Source organism: Rhinolophus sinicus, chromosome 2 (assembly GCF_057876585.1).
Source record: "Rhinolophus sinicus isolate RSI-liver-muscle chromosome 2, RSI-T2T, whole genome shotgun sequence".
Lineage (NCBI taxonomy): Eukaryota > Metazoa > Chordata > Mammalia > Chiroptera > Rhinolophidae > Rhinolophus > Rhinolophus sinicus.
This window is the reverse complement of record NC_142502.1, coordinates 152284368-152301656: the sequence shown is the minus strand read 5'-3', so window position 1 is coordinate 152301656 and position 17289 is coordinate 152284368. Positions and strand designations below refer to the sequence as shown.

General features: G+C 37.6%; 1 protein-coding gene across 3 annotated transcripts in view; it reads left to right on the top strand.

Moving 5' to 3' along the window:
* EML6 (EMAP like 6) overlaps window positions 1–17289 on the top strand; it is a 230877-nt gene that overhangs the window by 110046 nt on the left and 103542 nt on the right. For all 3 annotated transcript variants that reach the window (XM_074331992.2, XM_074331990.2, XM_088796163.1), the window contains exons 8-10: window positions 10864–11065; window positions 13610–13747; window positions 15455–15711. In XM_074331992.2, the coding sequence (XP_074188093.2) occupies window positions 10864–11065; window positions 13610–13747; window positions 15455–15711 (597 nt within the window). The remainder of the gene's footprint in view (window positions 1–10863; window positions 11066–13609; window positions 13748–15454; window positions 15712–17289) is intronic.

The window sequence follows — 17289 nt, the reverse complement described above, 5'->3', positions numbered from 1 at the left end:
TCATGTGTATGGCTTCTTTTATGGAGTCAGTCCATCTCGTACTTGGTCTTCCTCTTTTCCCGCTGCCTTCTATATTCCCCAGCATTATTGTCTTTTCCAAAGAACTCTGCCTTCTCATGATGTACCCAAAGTAGGACAGCTTCGGTTTTGTCATTTTTGCCTCCAGCGATGTTTCAGACTTAATTTGCTCCAGGACCCGTTTGTTCATCTTTCTGATGGTGCAGGGTATCCGTAGAACTCTCCTCCAGCATCACATTTCAAGTGAATAATTTTTTTCCCTATCAGTCTTTTTTACTGTCCAACTTTTGCATCTGTACATGCTAATTGGGAATGTGAGGGTGTGGATGATCTCAGCCTTGGTCTCTAATGACGCGTCTTTGCTCTCGGTGATCTTTCCTAATTCTTCTATTGCTGCCCTGCTGAGTCTCAGCCTTCTATTGATTTAACGGCTGCCATCTCCATCTGAATTGATGACTGAAACCAAGGTAAGCAAAATCTTTAACAATTTCAGTGTCTTCATTGTCTATGTTATTGCTGTATATTTCTTCTGTAGCCATGATTTTGGTCTTCTTGATATTCAAATGCAGTCCTGCTTTGACACTTTCTTCTTTCACTATAAGTCATTTCAAATCATTGCTACTTTCTTTCAGTAAGATCATATTATCTGTGTATCTTAAGTTATTGATATTTCTTCCACTGATATTTATGCCTCCTTCCTCTAAATATAGCCCCGTTTTTCATTTACATCCAGCATAGAGATTAGACAAATAATGAGACAAAATGCATCCTTGTCTGACACTTTTACCTGTAATAAACCATTTGATCTCTCCATATTTTGTTCTGACAGTGGCTTCCTGTTCACAGTACGGGCTGTGAAACAAACAGGACAGTCAAGTGCTGGGGCACATACATTTGTGTGTATATGTGTGGGGACAGAGCCCCAGAAAGTAGTTCACAGGCTCTCGGCCTCACGTGGAAAGGTGCTGGCTCAGGTAGTAGATGGCCCTCAGCTGTGGCTAGTTGGCCGTCAGCTGTAGCCAGTTGGCCAATTAGCCGCTAATATAACTGCTGCGGCTACGGAGGAGAGCCGAGGAGCAGAGTAGAGGAGAGTCGTCGGTCGGTTGGCAGAAAAACGGACAGCAGGTCACACATCCGGTGAACGAACCCAGCCTCCAGTGAGACCATAGTGGTATGACTCCCCTACCTATGGCTCTGTGGGTGTTCCTTTTGGCCTCACCATATCCTGCGTTCTTGTGTGCGGAGTGGGAGCAGAGAAACTGCAGGCCGCCCCACATGACAAATGGTGCAGCGAGCAGGGTCTCTTGCACGACAATATGTTTAGAGCAACCATAGCTTTTCATGATCCATGCAGTCAAAGGCTTTACTGTAGTCTGTAAAACATAGACTCACCCTCTGGAACTCTTTGGAGCACTCCAGTGTCCAACAAATGCTCACTATTAGATCTCGAGTGCCTCTTCCTTTTCTGAATCCAGCTTGAACAGCCTGCCTTTCTTGTTCCATTGCCGTGAGCATCACTTTATTTGTGGGGGAAATTAGAGCAGTGGTCCTATAGTTACTGTACTCATTAGCATCTCCTTTCTTTAAGATTGGGATGGATATTGAATGTTTCCAGTCTGCAGGCCATTGTTTTCTTTCCCATATTTGTTGACACATTCTTGTTAGGACTTTGACAGATTCAATCTCCATGGCTTGAAATTATTGGTATCCCCTCTACTTCTGGTGGTTTTTCTTCCCAATTCTTTCAGGGTGGCTTTCACTTCGCTTTCTAGAATTATAGGTTCTTCCTCACAGGAATCTTCTTCAAAATATCTGTCATCCTTTTGTCTCTTATATAGATTTTTAGTTTACTGTTTCCACTCTTGGACTTTGGACAAATAGTGTAACTTTCTATGCTGTCATTTCCTCATTTATTCAGCAGATATTTACTGGCCCTGTCTAGGGCCCTGCGCTTTCCGTGGGGCCTCCTCCTGAGTTGTTATTACCATTCTTAGGCATTTGTGTAAAGCTCTGGGTGCAGGGCTGAGTAAGGTTGGTGAGGATGCTCCCGCTCATTTACAGGGCTTGCTTATTTGACCGGCATCAACTTCTCAAAGTTGCACATTCTTCTTGCCATCTGCTCATCAGCCCTTGGGCTTTCTAACCCACCAGGGTGGAGTTTTCCAATGTGTGGCTGAAGAATCACTGTATTAGAATCACCTGGTAGTGCAGCCTGGCAATCAGAATGTTCAACAATCTGACTGAAAGCTGAGAACACACTGCCTGGGAAACAGCTTGGGAGTGGCTTTCAACACGTGGTTCTCAGGCCTGGGGAGCCAAAAACAGCTATGCCTAGCCCTGCTCCAGACCCACTGAGAGGAATCTAGGAGTACTAGATTTAAGAACACTAATAAGTACCAACTGCCCCCCTGTGTCACTGGAGGCTCCCAGGGATGTCCACAGAGAGGACTCAACCCAGAGTAGTGGTGACCAGTTCCTTGTCTCCACATGAGAAAGAATTCAAGAGTGAGACAGATGAAGGAAAGCACAGGGAGTTTATTGAAAAGAAAGTACACACTTGAGAGGGAATTGTGGGCAAACTCAGAGATTGAATCTTGCCCAAGAAGTCCTGACCAGGGGTATTTATCTCTCCTATGGGTGGGAATTGGTAATGTCCCGCTGACGTGGTTTATTCATCTCCTCCCTTTGGGTGGGAATCTTGTTTCCCCATCTTGCTTCCTTATATGGCTCCTCCAGAACTGTCATGTCGTCAGATGCATGCTGGGAGTCAGTAGTAACTGCAATGTAAATGAGATTATAATGACATTATGAATCGCTAAAGGTCAGGTCCCAGTCAAGGGGATTAGCCTTGTTGGATAAAACTTGATCTTCTCCAACTGCAGGTGCCAGATACAGTCACTTGTTACTTGTGTAAAACCAATGAGGTGCCTCACGTTGTACCTTGGAAGGGGATGTCAATTTCCTAGGCTACCTGTCCTGCCTCACCTGCTTCCAATCTTCCCATCTTGGGCCAAATAATTGGGAGCAAAGACCATTTCATTCCCAAAATATTAATAGTTTTTTCTCTCTTTGTCTGTTGGAGCATAGCCTTTCCTTCTGAGAGTCTGCAGTGCTAGTACCCCAAAATGATAACAAACAAGTAAGTTGTAACACAAGGAAGGCACGCGGAGCAATTTCTTCATAGCTCCCGTGCTAACTCTTCCCGTTACCAGAATCTGACCACAGTTGTTTTCCATTGAGATGTGAACTTAATACAAGACTCCAACAAAGCACAGAATCCAAGCTGGTTAAAATAACAATAACTTATAGTTACTGGTTAATTTCCTAAGTGCCCAATACTGGGTCAAGTTTTTGAATATACTATTGCACTGAATCTTTATAACAGTGCTATGAAATGTGAGTGCTAATATTCTCTCCAGTTTACAGATGAGGAAGCTGAAGATTTGAAAGATTAAATAGCGTTCCATGTCACACAGGTGTGAGTGGTGGGGCTGGGATATAAATCTAGTCCATGTATTTAACCATTCAATGAACTAGTGGAAAAAAGCAATGTTTTTTACCTCTGTGTTAATATTCATGATATTCACGGACTAGATCTCCCCATGCCCAGGGTTCCGGGCTGTGACAGAGAGGAGTAAAAGAGTGCTATTGCCACTGACAGGTCTGAATGTAAAAACTGGGCAAAGGGCTGGTGAGAATTTGTTCTCTGGATTTTTAAGTGGGTGGCTGCTCTCTGCTGCTCTCTGCTGGCAGTCTGGACCAAGCACAGGCCGGAGCCCCACATTTCTCAGAGCGGAGTGGCAGAAAAGGCCACAGGGTCAAAAATGTGGATGTCTCTCAAATTCAGCAAAATGCCTTTAGTTCAACCTGACAAAAATCTCTGAAACATGCGCTTTTCCAAAAGAAAAGAGCATTTTGGGCTTTTAAATCATTAGGATTGTTCTTCCTGGCTCTCTTTTCACTATTGGATTTCTAACCATATTCCAATTATTTTTTCTGACTCCCAGAGCAGAAGATAAAGACAGCTTAATTACTTCCCATTGCAATGGCTACCTGAGTCAGCCCGACTAGGAAACCATGATTACATTACTATTGTCTGAATTTTTGTCAGGGAAGTTAAAACTAAGTCTGGATAGACAGGAGAAGGGGAACACTGTCAGAAGCCTGTCAGGGACTTGCCACTTATCAGGGTCTCTCCAGAGCATGCCCAGAAGAGACAGTGCAGCTTTCTTCACTACTGTTGCATGCAGAATAGTAATTAGGTTCAGTAATGATGAAAACAGGATGTTTGATAACATCCTGATGGAAACTTGAATACAGTTCTCTACCCACTGAGGTGTCTTCAGGAAGTAATTTCTATTTTGAATGGTGATTTTGCAGTAAGAATGGCCCAGTGTTCTATCTATCTTCATAGATAGACTTCTGGGGTTGACTTTTCTGATGTGACAAAATACAGTTTATCTGGTAGAAGAAGTGAGTTTGTGAAGAGCCTGAGTTGGCCTCTGAGAGAAAATGTTCACAGTTCATTAAGTTTACCTTGTAAACAATGAAAATGTAACGACTCCTGTTGCATTATCCCTCCTTCTTTCCCTCTCCATCCGTCTTTAGTCAGAAATAATCCATATCAGTTTAACCTCACTGCCTTTGCCATATGTAAAGCTTCTGCCTTATGTTGATTTGTTCAGTGGAACCCTTTTCTCAAATGAAATCTATAAAACACAGATTATGAGGTGCTGAGGGAAATCAGGGGTGGGATCCTCAAACTCTACTTCTTGATTTCTCATTCCCTGGCCCTCTCCTTGCCAGACCCGTGAGGCTCTTCTGAGGAATGAAGAACTCCCTGGGCTGTCTGAAAACAGCGGGGTGCTGTTTCACTTGACTTGGCTGAATTGGAAGGTTCTTCTTTGTTCCTAAACTTGAAAGACAGCAAATATTTTTAAAATGTTAACATTTGTCAATTCCAGGTGGTAGACTATTTCTATACTTTTCTCAAAACAAGAGTGTAAAAAACAATGAGGGAGGTGGGGAGAATAAATATTTGTACATTGGACCACATACAATGCCAGATCTTTGGGGAAATTTTGGTTTCAAAGACATTTAGCCTTATGTGACTGGACACACAGTGGGAGGCTATGGGAGAATCGGCGTGCTCATACTCACAGTGGAGCTGTGGACGCCAGGCCTGCCTGGGAGGGGTCAGCGTCTTTAAGACAATCATTGGCTTTATAAAGGGATTGTGGTTTGACATTTCTATAACAGTTAAAACATATAACACGTTGCTGAGATATATAATGTGCATGTATATATGTGTGTATATGTCTTCTTTATAGATATAATTTTGAGCTATAATTGACATATAACATATTAGCTTCAGATGTACAACATGATGTTTTGTTATATGTATGTATTACGGCATGGTCACCACAATAAGTCTAACTAACATCCATCACCAAGCATAGTTACAGATATTTTTTCTCATGATGAGAAGTTTTACGATCTACTCTTTTAGCAACTCTCAAATATACAATACACTATTATTAATAGAGCTGCCATACTGCACATTACATCTCCAGGACTTATTTATTTTATAACCATAGGGATGTACCTTTGACCACCTTCACCCATTTTGCCCGTCACTCATCCCCACATCATGCTTCTGGCAACCACTAAACTGTTCTCTGTATCTACGAGTTTGGGTTTTTTATTTTATTGTTTTAGATTCCACATATGTATATGTGAGATTATGATATTTGTCTTTCTCTGTCTGATTTATTTCACTGAGCACAATACCCTCAGACACAATACTATGTTGTCCCAATGGCAGGATTTCCTTTTTTTATGGCAGAATAATATTCCATTGTGTGTAGGTATATATGTGTATATATGTATATATATATATATATATATATATATATATATATATATATATATATATATATATGTACATATACCACATTTTCTTTATCTATTCATCCATCAATGGACACTTAGGTTGTTTCCATGTTTTGGCTATTATAAATAATGCTGCAGTGAATGTGGGGGTGCAGATATCTTTTTGAGTTGGTGTTTCTGTTTTCTTTGGGTAAATATCCAGATGTGGAATTTCTGGATCATATGGTAGTTCCATTTTTAATTTTTGAAGGACCTTCATAGTGCTTTCCATAGTAACTGCACTAATTTACACTCTCACCAACAGCACACAAGGGTTCCCTTTACTTCAATTCCTTATCAACACTTGTTAGCTCTTATCTTTTTGGTAATAGCCATTGTAATAAGCGTGTTATCTCATTGTGGTTTTGATTTGCATTTCCCTGATGATTGGTGACATTGAGCACCTTTACCTGTACCTTTTGGTCATCTGTATGTCTTCTTTGGAAAAATGTCTATTCATATCCTCTGCTCATTTTTCAGTCAGATTGTTCTTTTGCTATTGAGTTGAATGAGTTCTTCAAGTTTTTTGGATACTAATCTCTTATCAGATACACAATTTGCAAATACTCCCATTCAGTAGGTTGCCTTTCATTTTGTTAATGGTTTCCTTTGCTGTGCAGAGCTTTTTAGTTTGAGGTAGTCCCATTGTTTACTTTTGTTGCCTTTGCTTTGGGTGTCAAATCCAAAAAATCATCACCAAGACTGATGTCAAGGAACTTACCACCTGTGTATTTTTCTAGTTTTATGGTTCTGGGTCTTCAAGTCTTTAATCTATTTTGAGTTAATTTTTTGTGTGTAGTATAAGATAGTGGTCCAATTTCATTCTTTTACATTTGTCCAGTTTTCCCAACACTATTTATTGAAGAGACTGTCCTTTCCCCCATTGTATATTCTTGGCTCGTTTGTCATAAATTAATTGACCATATATGCATGGGTTTATTTCTGTGCTCTTTATTCTGTTCCACTGATCTTATAATATGTCATCTGCAAATAGAAACAGTTTTGATTCTTGCATTCTTATTTGTATGCTTTTTAGGTCTTTTCCTTGCCTAATTGCTTTGGCTAAGACTTCTGATAATACGTTGGATAAAAGTGGCAAGAATAGATATTCTTGTCTTGATCCTGATCTTGGAAGGAAAGCTTCCAGCTTTTCACCATTGAGTATTATGTTAGCTGTGAGCTTGTCATATATCGCCTTTACTATGTTGAGGAACATTGCCTTTATATCCACCGTGTTGAGAGTTTTTATCGTGAATGGATGTTGAATTTTGACAAATGCATTTTCTGCATCTGAGATTATCATATGTTTTTTATCCTGCATTTGGTTAATGTGGTGTATCACATTGATTGATTTGCAAATGTTCAACCATCCTTACATACCTGCAATTAATGCCACTTGTTCATGGTGTAAGATCCTTTTAATGTGTTGCTGAATTTGGTTTGCTAATATTTAGTTGAGGATTTTTGCATCTATGTTCATAAGGGATATTGGCCTGTAATTTTCTTTTCTTATAGTCTCTTTGTCTGGTGTTGGTATCAAGGTAATGGTAACCTCCTAAAATGAGTTTAGAAGTATCCCTTCCTCTGGTATATTTTGGAAGAGGCTCAGAAGGGTTGATATTAATTCTTCTTCAAATGTTTGGTAGAATTGACCCTGTCGTGGACTTTTTTTGTTGGAAGGTTTTTGATTACTGATTCAATTTCCTTACTTGTTTTTGTCTGTTCTTATTTTTTATTTACGATTCAGTCTTGGAAGTTTGTGTGTTTCTAGGAATTTATCCATTTGTTCTAGGTTGTCTAATCTGTGGGCATAAAATTGTTCATAGCAGTCTTTTATGATCTTTTGTATTTCTGTGGTATTAGTTGTAGCGTCTCCTCTTTTGTTTCTGTTGTTATTTATTTGAGTTCTGTCTTTTTCGTGGTTAGTTTAGCTAAAGTTTTGTCTATTTTTCTTACCTTTACAACAAACTGGTTCTTCGTTTCATTGATCTTTTCTATTGTCTCTATTTTAATTATTTATTTATTTGCTGAGTTTTATTATTTCCTTCCTTCGCTAACTTTGGGCTTAGTTTGTTCTTTTCCTAGTTCTTTGAGGTATAAATTTAGGTTGTTTATTTGAGATCTTTCTTGTTTTTTAATATAGGCTTTTATTGCTATGAACTTCCCTCAAATGTCTTTTGCTGTATCCCACAAATTTTGATATGTTGTATTTCCATTTTTATTTTTCTCAAGGTATTTTTTTATTTCTCTTTTGATTTCTTTTTGACTCACAGACCTTACAGAGAGAAAATGGACAATAAATATAATAAACAAGTAAATTATTTGATTTTTTTGGCTGATGTTGAAATATAATTAATATCCCTCTTTACTTCCTGTTTCCAAAGAATAAAGAGTTATACCCTTTCTAAATAAAATTTAAGTGATGGAAATCCTGCTGGGGAGACAACAAATTCACTACCCCTCCCAGAGGAGACAATGTCAATTAGTGATTAGTAGCTAAACCTCTGAAAAGGAAAGAGAGAAGGACAAGAAAGGGACAGCAGCAAAAGGACTGTTGATACAAGACAGTTTCCTCCACAGCTGAGCTGCCTGCTCTTTCTGACTGCCATCTTATCTGACTGCTTTCACCACACATCTGTCCTTCCCAACCTTGAAAGCCCATCATGATGTTTACAGTGGAGGATTTTGAGTGACTGACCCTGAACTAGCTGTTGCCAAGATATCCCACTTACTACTCACAGCAGGAATAATAAATCTGTCTGTGTGCTGTCTCCTTCCATTTCAAGACACATAACAATGAATTCAGAGCAAGGAGTAAAGAGTTATCTCGTGTAAAAATAGTCTTATGTCTTAAAAATACTTTTTCTTAAATGCATTATCTCATTTGATCCTTTCCGGACCTCAGTTAGTGAGGATAAAGATGATAGTATCCACATACCCCCAATTAATCCTTCTGTTGTCTCAGCATCTCATCTGATTTAACATTTGTTCTGGATTTTTTTTTTTATAATAAACTTAGTGTTGTTAGAGCAGTTAGATTCACAGCAAAATTGAGTGGAATTTATAGATATTTCTCTTATATATTCCCTACCTCATACACACAAAGCCTTTCTGACTATCAACATCCCCTACCAGAGTGATACATTTGTTACAATGATGGACATACATTAAAAAAAATTTTTTTTGCATAGATGAACCCACAATGACACATTATTGTCACTCAAAGCCTGTAGTTCACATTAGTGTCCATTTTTGGTGTTGTGTAGTCTATGGATTTTGACACATGTATAATAGCATATATCTACCATTATAGTGTCCTACAGAATAGTTTCATATCCCAAAAAATCCTGTGTGCTTTGCCTATTCATCCTTTGCCCTAGACTTTTTATTTTGTAATAAAGCCTTCTTAGAATTTTGCATTCAAAAATATTTTTGTTTTGCATTTAAAACATTTTTGGTAGAACTATTTAATAGGTCTTTTTAGCATTGTAAAACTGCTTTATTGGTTACTAAATATTTCAAAAATTATGTAAATTTAATTTCAGAATTTCCTTTTGCTTTTGGTGGATCCCAGTTTCAACGATAAATTACATGGTTTCCATAACTATAGTGTACACTTTATAGGGGGAAAAGCTGGGCTCCCAGGGAAAGGGACTCCTTTTACTGTGTGTGGCCAATCAAGGTAGAGCAGGACTAAAGCCCAGGTGCCCTGACTTCTGGTGCTTTCTACGTCAAAGACACGAAGTTCACTGGTGAGGTAACTCAGCTCCTAAAGCTTATCACATCCTTACATTGTTTAAAGTAGTTATGGAAGTAGGATTGCTTCTATGTTTCTAAATCAGACATGAGAAAATTCACTGTGTAAGTAAATAAATAATGAACCCAGTAAGGAACAACAGACTGCAAGAAGTCTGAGAGATCAAAACTCAGGCAGGCAAGTGCCTAAAGAGGATAAAATACTACGGAGGTGGAAGTTAGGATTTAAAAGGAGTACTACGCTTTTAGAGGGGTTCCATAAATTATTTGATGTTTGATGGTATTTTGAGACTGAAGTTAGAATTTCATTTGCATATTTCTGGGATACAGTCCATCTGTTTATCCTGTAGAATGGATCTGGATTCTGATCAAATACATATTAAAGTTACCTAATATGATAATTAGCCATTCTGTAGTATCTGCCACATATAATTTTAATGTAATGCTAACATCCTAAAGATTGAAGTGATTATGAACTTTTCTCTAGAAAATCAGAAGGGAATAATTTCAAAGAGGGTTAGATTTTCATAAAGACCAATTTCTCCTCTTACGTTCATTTTAAAATGTAGTTTTAAAATATATGTGGCTGTAAAAACAGATTGTTATCCTAAGTCAGGCAGAAAAGAGTGATTATTCTTTTGCAAAATAAATTACAAGAGATTGGAGGAAACGACCAACACTGGTAAGGAAATGTTAAATAACACAAATGGCATGTGGACTTGATCCTCCACTCCCAGGAATTAATTAACTAACTAATTATTTTTAATTAAGTTTACTGGAGTGACATTGGTTAATAAAATTACATAGGTTTGAAGTGTGCAATTTTATGATACATCGTGTAGTGCATTGTGTATTTACTATCCAAAGTCAAATCTGCTTCCGTCACCATATATTTGATCCCCTTTACCCTTTTCTACCTATTCCCTCCCCCCTTTCCCTCTGGTAACCACTAAACTGTTGTCTGTGTCTACTAGTTTTTGTTTGTCTTGTTGGTTCATTGCTTTCAGTTTTATATCCCACATATGAGTGAAATCATATGTTTTTTTTTAAAAAATGTGTTGCATTAGATGCTATCCTGGTGAAAGGTATTTACTTTAGGTGTTTTATTTGTAAATGGTGTGAAGATATGCTTTTATTTTACTTATTTATTTTTGTCAGGCCTCTCTATTCGGAGTGTGTGCTGGAAAGCCGACCGCCTTCTAGCAGGGACCCAGGACAGTGAAATATTTGAAGTGATTGTGCGAGAACGAGACAAGCCAATGCTGATCCTTCAAGGCCACTGTGAGGGGGAGCTCTGGGCTCTGGCCCTGCACCCCAAGAAGCCACTGGCTGTGACAGGCAGCGACGACCGCTCTGTTAGGTGAGGCCCCAGCAGTGGCTGTTGTCACCCCACTGATTTCCTTGGGATAACAGATTTAGTTTGCCCTAATTTGCTTACTTAAGAGAAGGAGAAACCACAGTGCAGATCCACACAGTTATCACATGGAATGTTAAGACATTTAGCTCAACAGCAGTTGGCTTCTTGGCATTTCATTGTTATCTTTCTTTGGCTCCATCTTAAGTCAGGCAAATGATTTTAGAAATGAAAATACATTACTACTGGTCAGACTGGCTTCCAGTTCCACTTCTGAGAGCTAAGCATGCCGCTCATGTGTGGTGAGAGCGTATTTCCCTCTCGTAACCTTCGGTCCTTTGCAAGGGCTGCACCGCGATGGCACAGTATCCTCACAGACACTCGTTCATCACCATCAGAACTTAAATTCTGATTTGCAAAGTTGTCTTCAGCACATGAGTAAATAACTATTTCTTTGTAAATTCTCAGATGGAATTTTAAACATTGTCCTCAAATCAAAGGCAAGTTCTAGTTCCTGAGAAAATGGGTAATTTTATTAGGGCATCAAGGGTTCTTGCTATGGCTCATTTGTTACTTTTGATAGTACAACATTGAGTGAAATCAGCAGTCTCAGTATGTGTCCCGTATTCTTGTGACTGTTGAAGTTCTGAACATATGATTTAAAAGTGTGAGATGAAGACTATTACACTGATTTCAGTATTTTTGTATTTATTAATTAGCTTTAATTGTGCTCGAAAACAAACAGACTGGAAAGAGAGTGAATGATGGTGAGAGGAAGGGATTGACCAATTGATCAATTGATTACTGTGTCTGGGTTTTAATAGTTAAAATAGAACATTGTAAACTAAAGGTTCCTGCTTCCTGCCTGCCCTAATTCTGTATGTGTGTGAATCTAATCAATATACAATTGGTATACTCAATCAGTAAAGTATAAATCCAAAAATAAATCCATTTTTTAGTCTCTACCAAGCAGTAAGCCTCATCAATCAGAGCAGCTCCAGTTGTCTTCTCGTATGACATAAGTATATATTTGGCTTGTCTTCACTTAATTCCTCTTCTTTTCCTTCCATTACTCTCAGCTTTTCCTGAACAGGCAAAATAATACCACCAAGTTATTCAAAGACCTGCCAAACTCTATTCATACCCATGATTTCAAGAAAGTCTTTAGCTTTTGTATTTTGACAGCTGTGTTGAGTTTTAGAATTGCACGCATCCCCAAGTTGTCCTGACTGCCAGAATTTGTCTTATCCTCCGTAACCATTAATTTGGCTAAATGTAATTTTACACTGAGTGTGGAAATTTAGGAAGGGTGTAAGTCATAATTTCTTGAGAAAGATTAGCTGAGTGACTTTATAAGGATAGTACAATTTACTGAGGTGTGATGTTTTCTTCATGCTAGTAAAGCAAAGCTTGCAATGCTGAAAACAGCATGAGATTATGAATAATGGACAAGGCATTGAAAGACTACCATAAGCTTTAGGCTGAACAATGCAGGCTGACTAAAGGATCAATGAACTAGTCACTGGGCAACTCTGCATTGTACGGAGCATGCACCCATCCCTTCTGATGGCAGAACGCATTAGAGAAATTGTACCATATGTGACTAATTCTTGCCTCTATTGCAGAACTCTAGATTCTTGATCCCCTTAGCAGATATTGTGGCCTGTGTGTTAAGAGAAGACTGTCTTAAAAGCACTAACACACAGAGGTCAGATTCCACAATTGCAACTCACATGTAAACCCGTATGTGTAGCTTCAGAGATCTCCTTCATGTTCACTCAGTTTGCGGTGCCTGGATTGGGTGTTCCCGGAGCTGCCGAAAACTGTGTTGGCTGCATTTGTCCCCCATTTCTCCAGCAGTAGCTGTGCTTATCAGGCAGGGGTACTGTGGAAATCTGCCTGGACCATAAGTGGACCTATGAGCAGGCAGACGCCCAGGGAGCTTATAAGAAAAGATAGCATGTGACTATATGCAGCTGACTTTGGAACCGTCTTGGGCAGGGGTATCATTCACTCTCCTCCATCTCAGATATGTTTTCTTTGTAGGGAGGCCAACCAATGGAATGTGTATTTCAGTCTATATGTACTTAAATGACACAGTTACTGCAAGGGTATATACATTTTTTTATTTATTTTTTTATTTTTTTTTTAGAAAACTAACCGTAAAGCATCCAGTACTGCTTCTTATCTTGTGTTATTAACAACCATTGGTATAAGTAAAGAACAATTTTAAATTTCAAAACAGAAAAGTAAGATGTTGTGTGAAGATAGTGTATAAGATTTTCTTTTTCTGTGAATCTCAAAATTTTTGGAAATGTTATCTCATTTTATATTCCTTGCTGGATATTTCACATGGTAAAAATGACCTAATGTTAGACTAAACACCATCCCAGATTCCCGGACACGTCGTGAGGAAGGACACTATTGTGAAGTTACTGTGTCCTTTCTTGTTATTATCACAGTGTGGTGAGCAGGCCTTCTTGCCTTGGGCTGGCTGATGACTATGAGAAGTTGGTTGGGTTTGGTTTTTTCCTTTGTTCTTGTGCTTAGGCTGTGGAGCCTGGCTGACCATGCCTTGATTGCCCGCTGTAACATGGAGGAAGCAGTTCGCAGTGTTGCTTTCAGCCCGGATGGATCCCAGTTGGCCCTGGGCATGAAGGATGGCTCTTTCATTGTTCTCCGAGTCAGGCATGTATTGACATTGAAAATGATAGTAAATATGCTCTTTTGTTAAGATTATCCTCGTTGTAATGTATGCCAGGACCTTAGGAAAAAACGCACTTACTCTTTCACATAGGAACACTATAGATTCACAATCCCTTATCTGTAATTCCAAAACCCGAACACTCTGAATATCCCAAATTCTTCTGTGACTTCTATGGCAGCACAGCCTGACCCAGTGAACTGATTTGAGACTGTTTGAAGTCTATTAATCTCTTAGTAGGAATAATCATGTATCCCGTGATTTGCTGCAAAAATATTAATGTATTAATTCAGCATGATGCCCCAGCCCCTACTGGCGATATTACATAATAAATTGTATGCAACTCTTTTAAAAATCTAGCGAATAATGAATTCTCAAGCTCGTCTGGTCCCACGGGTTTTAGATAAGGGATTATGTGCTTGTAGTAAACCAAGAAAAGAGGAAGACACAATAAAGCTGTCTCCAGTAGCACCACATTTTTAGAGATGAGCTTGAGTGAAAGATATCTTCCACCCACATTTGACAATAAAATAGAATATTTCATACTTATGAACATCCTATATTATTTTTACAGGATAAAAATTATGGATCTACCCTGTAATTCCTCTGAACGCATTGGTTGTCCTTTTGGTGCATATGTTTTGTGATTACAGAAAGGAAATGCAGCCATCAATTAGATATGGCATGTTTTGCACAGAGACAATTCTATATAGCTTTGAAAAATGCTTTTGGCACGGTTTATTACACTAAATTCTCATTACCAGCCACATGTAACTTATTACCAGATTGGTGGGCAGCATTTTCTTTCCCTCCTTAGCGATATGTGAAAAGATGGCTAATTACCAGATTTTCTTTTCTTTTTGATGAATTTCCCAAGGGAAAATAAAAAATCCCCCCACACCTATTTTATGACATTGTAGTAAATTGTAGTGCTATTAATAAGTGATAACAGGTGTGAGGAATTATTATGTGGAAGCAAATATTTGGCATTACTTATGCACTCAATTTGTTTTGGAGTCAATGAAGTCTCAAGGAACCTGTCAGTCAGAATCGTATCACATAGTTGTAGAAAAATGCTCAGTGGGCTTTCAAATAAAGGCAGACTTACCAGCATCTGATGAGAAAGGATACAGAATATTCCAGTGATTCAGTGTATGCATTATTGAACTTTTTATCGTGAAAGTTAAATAATTACACAGCAATAAAAAAGTTATTTTCCTTTTCTGCTTTTTTGGACGTGCTCTTTTTACAGCAATAAGCAGTAAGCTTAACAATCATTGGTTTCTTGTTCTTAAAATATAAAAAGGTGGCACATTTTTATGCTGACCTTGATATATGTGCAGTTTTCTAATGACATATTTTAAAACAGTTTTACAAACCCCAATTTTTTTAACAAGAAATTTTAGAGAAAGATAATATATAATTGAACATGAAAGCAAATATGCATTTTATTAATTTTCTTGGTTTTTACTTTGGCAGACTAAAATATGATTTAAAATGTTTATTATTAAATTTGTTAAATTGGCCATAAACTTTAAATAATATTATATATATTTCCTTAAAAGTTAATTTTTTATTTCCTGTAGTTGTTTTTTCCCTTTAAAAACAATTTTTTTCTCTGACACATATACTTTAAAACATAACTTGGAGTTCCTATTTGCTGTTTACCACTTTGCTTTTTATTCTTATAGAGATATGACAGAAGTGGTTCATATCAAAGATCGAAAAGAAGTCATTCATGAAATGAAATTTTCTCCAGATGGTTCTTATCTCGCAGTGGGATCCAATGACGGTCCAGTAGACGTCTACGCTGTTGCCCAGAGGTATAAGAAAATTGGAGAATGCAACAAGTCCCTTAGTTTCATTACGCACATTGACTGGTCTTTGGATAGTAAATACTTGCAAACTAATGATGGCGCAGGAGAGCGACTGTTCTACAAAATGCCATGTAAGTCATGCAGGCATTGAATGCTTGTGGAAAGCAAAACTGTGAACTACATGAAGAAAATATGAGAATGTTATGACCTCAGGGCAAGGAATGTTTTCTGAAACAAGATCCTCAAATCACAAACTGCCAAAGAAAAGATTAATAAATTGGCACACATTAAAATTTAAAAATTGCTGAACAAGAGACCTTGAATAAAATGAAAAGACAAGACATCGACTGGGCATAAGTACTTGCATTTGTTATAATGAACAAAGGAGATATATATATAAAGAATACTTAAAGATAAGTGAAAGAAAAAAATCCTAGAAAAAGTACTGAAAATACTAAAGATTTGAGGATCATAGTGTTTATTTACTGTGATTGCTTTAGTCTCAAATCTGTGTTCTTCATAAGTGGAAGTCATTGTTTGATTATTTGATAAAACGTGCTAATTGGGATTTGAAAAACACAGTTTCTATTTGTATCGGCACCTCCCACTGTAACTTTCAGAGGAGATTCATCTGACTTATAATACTTAGTTGGTAACATTTAGTTTGTAATACTAAAATGTCATAAATAAAAGATAAATTTATTATAATCTTTGATTATGACTTTTAATGTAAGAGGAAAATTTTAATATTTAACATAACTCTTGATCTCAAATAATATTTTATCTTAAAATTTTTATTGAAAAATTAATCTTTATCATAAAATGAGTAACATATAATATAAGTTCAACTTTTTAAAGAATCTCTGCCCTATCAGATTTGTCAATGTACTATTACTAGGTGCATATTTCTTTGTCTACTTTCTTTGTTTCATGTTTTCTCATATATATTTTCCATATGTGAAAAAGTATGGAACACAAGTTGGCCATTTGCAGTAACAAAATAACATCCTGCTCAGTGATAATATCATAATTTGCTTTCTCATTCTCCTGTTATTGAACAGTTGGGCTTATTTCTACTTTCTTTGCTGGTACAGACATTGCAGCTCCAAATATCTTTGTACAGTTGGGATTTTCTCTTCTGAGTTACTTTATTGAACTATATTCTCCAAAGCAGGAACCTGGGCCAAAGACTATGTTCCAGCTATAAACTCTCTTATTCTGTGGTCTTTATAATGAACTTTTATGTAATGCTGTGATAAAGTTCAGGATTTCTGGGTACCAACTTGATAGTATGCCAGTAATGTACAAGAGCATCTAGTCTCACAGATTCTTAATTTGAAAATATTTGTTTATTTTGAGGGGGAAAGTATGAGATAATATACTTCATTGTCTTGATTTTGAATTTTAAGATTGCGTATGCCTGAACATTTTCTCAAACACTTCTTTATCCATGTGCTTCTTCCTTTGTGTGTTCCTTGGGGGCATCCCTCACCAGCTGCTGCTGGAAACTGGGTAACATTTAAGAACATACCTAGCACTATTGCCAAGACTATTTCCCCCAACCAATTACTTTTTTTTTTAATATCCAGAATTTTTTAGAATTAAGTGATATAAAGCAAAGAAAACAAAATACAAAACCCCACTTTGGGACCTAATCTATTTCAGCTTTGTCAAGGAGTCACAGAAAGCTCCATTTCTCAGTCTTTTAT